Source organism: Centrocercus urophasianus, unplaced genomic scaffold (genome assembly GCF_019232065.1).
Source record: "Centrocercus urophasianus isolate 14NV4802_14NV808 unplaced genomic scaffold, USGS_Curo_1.0 seq_1081, whole genome shotgun sequence".
NCBI lineage: Eukaryota > Metazoa > Chordata > Aves > Galliformes > Phasianidae > Centrocercus > Centrocercus urophasianus.
Genome location: NW_024884233.1, coordinates 66,013 through 75,404, shown reverse-complemented (window position 1 = coordinate 75,404; position 9,392 = coordinate 66,013). Strand labels below are relative to the sequence as shown.

Sequence of the window (9,392 nt, the reverse complement as noted above, 5' to 3'; positions counted from 1 at the left end):
GAAGGGAAGGGAAGGGAAGGGAAGGGAAGGGAAGGGAAGGGAAGGGAAGGGAAGGGAAGGAGAAAGGGGAAAGAAAGGGGCAAGGCAAGGCAAGGCAAAGCAAAAGCCCTCTGAGAAAGAAGCTCCTTTAGGCAAGAAAATGTTTAAGATGACTGTCACCAAGAGAGGCAGGCGCCAACCTGCAAGATGCATGAAATAGTTCATCTTCAGGACTCACACTCTTGGAATCATACAGTCATTTAGGTTGGAAAAGACCTCAGAGAACACTGAGCCCAACCATCAGCCTGGCACAGTCCCATCCCTACGCTGTTAATGCCACGTCCACGCATCTCTTAAATACCTCCAGAGACACAGACTGCAGCCCTTCCATATCTGCCTCCATGCTGAAGCAACACAGCAGAATTCCCTTCCACTCTGCAGCTGCTCCCAGCTAAGAGCTTTGGAGATTGATGAAATATCAGAGTGAAACACAGATAGAAACAATTTACTGCAAGTCTGCTGCACTTACAGAGTCAGTAGATATTAACCCTTGGAGATGACCCATCAGAGATTTCATTTTTAATTGGACTTGTGTTATCTTCCCCTTCTTTAGAATGGAGAAAGAAAAAAAGAAAGGGTTGAAGAGCTTTTTTTCATCCCCTTATTTCTTCCTTATTACAGAGGCTATTTCTCCATCTTGCTAAGAAGGATTAAACGCCATCGGAAAACATCTTTGGCAAGGAGCAGTGAACAGGAAAGTTGAAGAGTTTTTCCTTGGGTTAATATAAGAGCTGCTGTGAGACCATCCAGGCATGCAAAGGGGAAAGAACATGTTGCAGATTCGCTGTGCAATCCTGCCAGATGCTGGGAAACTGGGGAGGTAGAAGCTATAAAAACAAACTCAGGTGTTTCACTGCTTACTGCTGCAAAATCTGGAGCTGCTTCACAGTGAAACACAAATAGTACAAGGACACAATGGGAATTTGCCACTGACTGCAGCTTGGCTGAGAATGGGAAAGAGAGAGGATTCTTACAAGAGAATGAAACAGGAAGAGAGGAATAAAGGTATTCTGCAAAGGCAGAAAAACAATTGAGTGTATGCATTTATGCTTTGCTCCAAACAAAGCAAGACAAATGAAAACAATCAAATCCTCACCCCCTAAACAGTATTTCTCCCAACCCCCCTCCCCTCCCCCAGTTTCCTGATGGCTTGCTTAGAAAAGATGAAGACATCGATGATTTAGGAGTGAGCATAAAACTACAGACTCCTTGTGCCCTGCGTTGGCCCAGAGGGCAGCTGCTGACATTCCCAGGGAACGTTTTCCCTGCCTCAATCAGTTCAGCACCTGATAGGGCACATCAGATTTACATTTCCCAAATCCAAAAAGAGACATTAAGATTTGTGAGAAAGCAAAGCCCAGCTTTTGTCGGGCCTCTCGTGCATATATTTAGGGGAAAAAAAACCAGAGAAAATCAAAATGTGGTGGTTTCCAACATCTGAGTAAGATGGAAAGCCAGTGCTGAGAGCAGTAATTGCCCAGGGATATCCTTCCCAAGGGCAATCTATGACAGCTCAAATTCTTCTTGGGTGCTTCCTTCTGCATAAGAAGGGCTTAAGAACGTTGCTCATCCCAAATCCAAGCACAAATCTTGGGCACTTTGGTGATGGATATCAGCCAAGCTCAAAACCCCATCCTTCAGCAGCCCTTGAGCTGCTCAACATCACAGCTGAGGTTAAAGTTTGATCCTAAGGGAGGCCACATTTTTTGAACAATTGACCAAAACCCAAAACTGCACTCAGATGTGGATTTGGGTCCCAACCTTCTCAATGGCTTGCTGCAAGCTTTCCATTAAGGTGGTTTGCGGCCCTTTTTGAGACTAGAATAAGTGTATAGTGAAACACAACAAATGCCCAATGGCCAGAGACAAGACGTGCTCACAGGTTTACCCGAAGCTCAAGGCACCATCACCCTTCCATGTCAACAGAGCTCTCCTCAGACTGGCAATTCAAGGACAATATTCTCATCCTGGCTTTCCATTGGCAGTTGCCAGGGTTGAAGCTGTTTCTGAGCTGACAGCTCCTGGCAATGCAGACGGCCATTTCTAACTTAATTCCCTCCAAAACTTGACAGCATCAAATCCAATTTATATTTAAAACCTAGAAGTCGCAAGCAGATGGGAAGAAAAGTTCTTTATCTGAAGAGCATTTAAGGGGATGCCAGAAAAACCACAACGCTCGCTCAAAAGCACTTGATATTCATCAAGGCTCAGCAATCCTTACTGCCATCACTGGTTTGTCTCCCTGTCTTTCCTAATTAAGAGCACCACGTTGGTAGCTTAATGGATAACGCAACAGGCAGCTCCTGTAATGGGCTCTTGACATCCTGCAAGGCAGATGGAAGCGGTCGCCTCTTTCATGGTGCTTTCTCACCCCATTCCTGTGCCTGTTGTGTTTCCTGCTGGTAGCACAGCAGAGGTTCCATTCTCATCTGCACACTGCAGAGATGGCACTCGATAAATGTGAAGCATTACAGCTGGGACTGGGCAAACTGCTTCCCCACCTCAATTTTTTCATTTGGATCAAGAATGGATCAAGGAGTTCAAGAAACATTTAGATGCTGCACTAAGGGACGTGGTCCAGTGGGGAAATATTGGTGGTAGGTGGGTTGTTGGACTGAATGATCTTGTAGGTCTCTTCCAACCTTGGTGATTCGGTGATTCTATGATCATCTGAGACATCCAGGACAGTCAGTCCTTTGAAAAAGTAACTCAGTGTGGCACATATTTCCCAAATAGCTTCTACTTTACTGAGCCACTATTCTATACATCACTGCAAGTGGAAGCCCAGGAAAAATACATAATCATTTCACCCTCAGTTACATAAAACCCCATATCCAGAAAGCACCAACCACCAAGTACCTTCAGTGGCAAACCCAACTCGTACCCAAGGAGTTAAAGAGAAAGCTTTCATATGTGAGCCTTGAAGGAAGTGAATATTACTACTACTAATAATAAAAGACTTAATCAACACCAAATTACTACAGTTCTGTTAAAGATTATTGTGGAAAGAGCTAAGAGATATTCACATCTTTGCAAGCACAGTGCAAACAACAGTTCTCCATAGGAGAAATCCCCACTGCAACTAAAGATTTCTCTCCATACCCAGCATTTGTGATGGAGAGCTTAATTACCTGTGCTGGAAAGCTGCCTGGATTCTCAGGCATTGGTAATGGCCAATGATTTAAACACAGATTTCATGATGCATGGAAATAGCTGCTGAATTTATGATTATGGTTTATTTTGGTTGATATTTACGCACTGTTTGAAGAGAGATGTAGAAACAAATGCAACATGATTTTTGGTATCATATACACGTCTTGCTTTCAGGTGCTATTACTTGAACATTAATTAAATGTGGGAGTGTGCTATGAGACAGCCAGCACCACAGCAGTAAATTAGTAATTTTGCTAAGGTTGCTCTAGAAAGTGCTGTGACATTCCCACTCAAGACACACATCTCAGATACAAATGCAGCAGGGGGAACTACCTAAAAACAAATCATCTTCCTCCCCCAGAACAGAGAAAGAAGCCAAGAGGGTGCTGACCTGACCCACCTGGGTCCTACCTACCTGGGGAAGCAGCAGGGAGCAAACAATGCTCAAAGTGGACTCAAAGTTATCTTTCAGCCACAGCCCCACGGCGTGGATGCAGCCTCGCACGTGGATGACATCGAGCAGCTCCAGGCGCTGGAGGAAGGTCGAAAAGAAGCACCAAAGTCAGAATTGAGGTTGTGGGTTTGGATGGGTTCGTTCTGTTCTGCAAAGGAGCGCCATGGCAAGTGTTTGGGAATCCCTTTCTTAGATTGGACTTCTTTTCCCCGGGTTTTCTTGCCAAAAACCAGTCCCTCTACAGTCACAGTCCACACTGCATCTCTCCGCTGTGACACAGTCCTACAGCCACCCCTGGGGGCCTCACAATCAGTTCTACACCAAAACCAAAACCCATGGCCAGCGTTTGCTAGGACTGACCAAAGAGAGCTCATTTCTCCCCAGAAGGCCCCACCAAAGCCTGCACACAGCGCCCAAACGTGCTGCATGCTCACACCCTTGGAGCCCATGCAGGACCTTGGGATGCTAAACAAGATAAATAAAAATAAATTTATATACAGCCGCAGCAACAGCTGTCCCCATTGGGAAGAGCCTTCCACTGTGAGGCAGAGCTTCAGGTCATGTTAGGGGTGCTGTGGGAAGAGCTTCCCAAGGGTTTCTTGTACAGAAGAAGGAAAAAGCAAAGATCACCTCTTTCTCGAGTGTCCTGTAGCCGCACAGGGTGTTAATGACTTCTCCAGGGACCTGCAAACAGAGATGGAAACTTGGGCCGGAGGAAACCAAAGGCAACAGATAGGAAATAAGCAAATGATTTTCTTGAACTACTTTCTCCTTTGGTTTCTGCCATTTCAGAAGATGCTCCTCATCTCCTGTCCAGTGATTTGAGCTGGGACCACCTCCATGTTACGTGAGCACTGAACAAAGCAGCTCTGTAAGACGTTCCCTTCATTTTCCCCTTGCTTAATTCAAACCTCTTTTTCTCACATTTTTAGCTGCGCCTCTCCTTCATAACAAAGGGAATTTCACCAGGATTAAACATATTTGGTTTTCCAGAAATCAAAAAGGAATTTCCCTAAAGCCTCCCAGCACTTCAGGGAGAAACTTTGGGATTTTAGACTCTCCGTGCTTCGATCACTGTTGGCCAATGAATGCATTTCAAGAGCTGCAGCTAATGAGAGGAATCCCAGCCAAACTCTGCTGTTCTGGAGCTCTATAAAATGAAATCAGTCCAAATTCTTCTGCTTCCATCAGGATGGAAGGGGTACATATTTAGTGGACTACAACATTTTCTAACATTGGTTCAAAACCAATTCTTACTCATCCCATGAAAAGCCACGTCGGGGGGTGTAGCTCCAGCACATCCTGAGCCAGTCAAGTTACTTCGTATCTCTCAGGACTGATCTTCTGATGTTGGCTTTTCATCTGTTTTTGGCTTATTTCATTAGGAAAACAGCATCTTCCATAATGCTGTGAGATTCTAAAGGGGCCTTGCATCCATAAAATAAGAACAAGCTGAAATGATCACACTTTCAGAAAGATGGCTTTGGCAACCAGCAAAAGCTTCTGGACAACAAAACAAAAACTTCAGGTGCTTTTGGAGGCACAGAGATGAAAAAGAAATGTGCACATTTAGAGGTAAATTATGCTTTCCTGCAAGACAGGGCATAAAAGAAATGTGCACTTTTTGGCCCCAGCCATAAAGCTGCAGCTTGTTCCTTCTGCAATTGGCAGGGAAATCATCCCAGTGATACTCTACCAAAACTATCTACGTTACTCGCAAAATCCCTTCTCTCATCACTTCAGTGCTCCACTTACAGATGAAGGAGACCAATCAGTCCTTGTGCCTACTAAAGGGAATCCAGAGATTGGCAGCAAAGCACCTGCTGGTGTTTCTGGGATGAGGTCCCACCCTGGGTTTGGCCCATGAAATGGAGAATAGGGGTATGGAGAACTTGCAGTTCTCTCACTGCCATTGCCAGCAGCGATACAAAGGAACACGTGCATGATGGAGGATCCATCCATTTCATTTGCATTATAAAGAAAGAAATTCACAAAAACCCAACAACCCCAAACCATCGTTCTTGGCAGCTTTCAGCTGGCCTTGCTGCTCACATGTGGACGTCACAGGATCCTTACTGGTGACACAATTGCTTTCTGTAGGGCTCATCCATTGGAACATCTGGCTGCAGAACAAATTGCCACTTTTCTTCCTTCTTGCATCAAATACTGAAGGGTTTCTCTGTCACCCCCAGTCCTGCCCATCTGTTCCTTCAAGAACTTGCATTGGGGCCAAATGCAGAAAGGAGAAAAGCAATGCTTCGGTTTCGATCAATTCTTTGCCAAGATGGAAGCAAAGGTCAGAGCTGAATGGATATTCCCAACACAAAAAGAGGTGACAGCCCTTATTCTACCTGAATTAATTTTGATGCATCCAGAGGCCCAAAACAGCACAATCCCAGGCATTTTAAGGCATCCAAGGGCAAAAGGCTGAGATCCCTGCATGCTTTTCATAACTGACTGCTTTTCCCCCCAGACCTGTGCCAGATGTCAGCAGTGACAATTTGAAAGGATTGTGCTTGGCAGAGGCACAGCTACCCACACTTTCCCCACAAGAAGAACAAATGCATAGGAAAATCATTGAGAAAAGTACTCAGAGATGAGGATCCCATCTCAGCCCCCTCAGGAGGTGCATATTTGCTCATTCCTTACTCCTGGGTAGACCTTAGAGATGAGGATCTTCAAAATAGCAAGAGAAATTTTGGAGGATGTCTGTTCTCATTAATACAACTCAGCCTGCCCTGGGAGATGCCCAAGGAGATGGAATACAATGCTTTGGAGGGATCTGTAATAGGAAAAGTCCCCCCTCAGAAAATGGGATGGTTTTAGGTCTGCATTCAATGACAGGCTGACGACACATTGCAAATGACCTCCAAATCCATGTTTCAGGCTCTTTCCTCCAGACAAGTTCACAAAGTAGCCACTCCAACAAATGAGCAGTGTACCATGCCCAACAAAAGCTCCCAACCTGGACCTGCCACTCGGAAGGGGCACAGAAGGAACATCTGGGATATTGCTGTCTCGTGTTGCCCTGGTTTGTAGGACTGAATTGAGAAGCCTGAGAGCAGAAGCACTGATGAAAAAGCTGTTTGTTTTGCCGGCATTCACTTCAAACAGGCACAGACAAATTCATACAGGGCCAAGGCAAGATCTTCTTTTCAGCCTTTAAATGCAGTATTTTGGTGGAAAGGGATTTGAGCAGGGTTTTTGCATCACTCAGCCCAACCAGCTGTGTCCAACCATCCTCATCCCACGGTGCTTCTCCCACCTCCTCAACCTGCAGGCATAACTCCTGTGACAACTTTGCCATTTCAACATATATCTACGTACAGAGCCCTGCTGGAGCTTACACAAGATGCAGTTATGGGGTGTCTCACTTCCCATAAAACATCTCCACCTGTCAGAGACACTCTCACAAGCTTTAATTATTGAAGTTAGCATACAGGATTTGCCATGGGCTTTCCTTCCCAGGGCCTAGTGCATCCCCCAGATCCGGCTCGTTCAAGTGGGAAGCCAAAAAGTTGCCTATTGAATCAACTTTTTACAAGGGTGGACAGCGATAGGACAAGAGGGAATGGCTTTAAGCTCAAGGAGGGAACGTTTAGACTGAATATCAGTGGGAAGTTCTTCACACAGAGGTGAGGTGCTGGAACAGCTGCCCAGAGAGGCTGCGATGCCCCGTCCATCCCTGGAGGTGTTGGAGGCCAGGTTGGATGGGGCCCTGGGCAGCCTGGGCTGGTGTCAAATGTGGAGGTTGGTGGCCCTGCGTGCGGCAGGGGGTTGGAAATTGAAGATCCTTGAGGTCCCTTCCAGCCCAAGCCATTCTATGATTCTATTACTTATCCCACTACATTCAATATCTGTGTTTTCTTCCATCTCTGAGACAGTTTGCCAGGTGAAGGAGTTTTGTTTCCCAAGTTGTCAAAAAACCACAGGGAGTGTAAAAATACTGAAAAATGCACTTGACTTTCTCCAACACATCCTCACTAGAAATAAAAGAAAGGACAGGACATGAATTTCTAATTCCATCTTCAGGAGCTGACAGAGATCCTTAATCAACGCCCTGATTAGAGAAAATAATTATTTTTGCAGCTGATTTGCATGCCAGCCTTCCACTGATAACAAAATATATTAAATTTTCCCCTTCTTTCCATTAAAAAAATAAATAAAAAGGCCAACAACAATAGATTTAGATACAACTAGATTTAAGATACATGCAGGTATACAAGCAAGTTCTGTACAAGTTCAGAGCTGGCTGGTGTTCATCACTCCATCAGTATTGCAGTCATCCAAAGCAAAGTGCTGGGGGCCCAGGGGTCCATTGCCAGTGTTAAAGAGAGTAAATTATTCTCAGCAATATTGGCAGCATTTTTAGCCACAGCAGCTGAGGATATTCGCACTTTTTCTTGCCCAGCTCCTGGCTTTTTTCCTGAACTCTTCTCATGTTTCCTCTTACAGCAAAACTCACAAAACCTCTTTGTTATGAATGTGAAGCCCACACTGCTAAACCCAGAGGCAGCAAGCTGAGAACAGCAAGCCACTGCACAGGAGAGCAAAAGGAAAGGACAACAGCTGATCCCGATCCATGCTGAGATACAGCCAAGTCAGCTGAAGCTGCTGCTCTTTGTCAAATCACTCTCCAAACCAGATGTAAGGTCTGACAGTAGGTAGAAAGATGGGAACTCAGCATTTCAAACATCTCAGCACAATACAGCCCAGTGCTTTGCTGTTCACACTACACCAAAGCAGCAGAGCCCACCAAAACACAGCCATCCCAAGACACAATTCAAAATGGCAACACAATTTATGAGAAGCCAGTGCAGAAACCAGCGAGAAGATGGATTTTGCTGAACTAGAGGAGCTTTCTGAGCCTTGGCTGCCTTACCTTCCTGATGCAGCACGTGTAGGGCACGCCGCACGCAAGCGGTCCGCTGCCGTTGCAGGAGTGGTACAGATTGACCTCCCAGTCCCTGTATTCATCACCACCACAGCAAGAAAACTGCAAAGGAAGGAAAGGAAGGGATAAGGCAGGCAGATGAACAAAGCGTGACGTTTCCAGTCCACCCGTGCATCTCCCTCCAGCCTTGCATTGCAGCTCTGGTGTTGCTGGTATGAAGAGATCCCCAGTTACTTCTTGCTTTCAAGAACTCCAAGCGGGAAGGGTAAAAACCAGCCAACCAAACAAAAAAAGTGGGTGTTCAGCAGCATTTTAGAGACATGCAGCAGTTAGAGCACTGTGCATACATGTGTTGGAGGCATCACAGCTTTCACAAGCCCAGGAAAGATGAGGCTCATTCATGCTTTGCTCCAGCTGATTTAATTACAGGTGACTAATCCATCCTATTCCCAGGGCATGCAAGAGAGATGCTCTTTCAGTGCCATGAATGAATGCTCAACTAGTCGGTGCTATTTGGCAATATGCTGATAAAACTCCAGTGTCTAACAGCCGTTTCTCTTCCCGTCAGGTTAAATTAGAGATCAAATGCTGCAGCTACGAACGAAAAAAGCTTCTTTTTCTTCTGTTTGGGCAATAATATTAATAATAATAAAAGTTTAATGAATGTCATATTCCGCTCTCCACGGAATAAAAGTGGGCTTAATATATCCTGAGTCATCCTTTCTTTCGGTAAACAAGCTTCAATCTTAACAATTTTCCCCCTCAAAAGAAAAGCCTGGAGTGGGCTGGGGAGGGAGGAGGTGTTTGTTTGTGTTTGTGTGTGTGTGTGTTTGTGTGTGTGTTTGTGTGTTT

At 45.3% G+C, this 9,392-nt stretch overlaps 1 protein-coding gene across 2 annotated transcripts in view; it reads right to left on the bottom strand.

Annotated features, from left to right (window-relative positions):
• Positions 1–1,167: 1,167 nt before the first annotated feature.
• The window catches only part of LOC122167932 (tetraspanin-15-like), a 31,815-nt gene continuing 23,590 nt past the window's right edge, over positions 1,168–9,392 (bottom strand). The window contains exons 5-7 of one of the 2 annotated variants that reach the window (XM_042832864.1): positions 8,529–8,642; positions 4,277–4,330; positions 1,168–3,724 (exon numbers count right to left, since the gene is read on the bottom strand). In XM_042832864.1, coding sequence (XP_042688798.1) covers positions 3,497–3,724; positions 4,277–4,330; positions 8,529–8,642 — 396 coding nt within the window. In that variant the 3' untranslated portion in view covers positions 1,168–3,496. Of the gene's footprint in view, positions 3,725–4,276; positions 4,331–7,423; positions 7,630–8,528; positions 8,643–9,392 lie in introns of those variants that run through there. The other variant, XM_042832873.1, reaches the window with a different exon arrangement.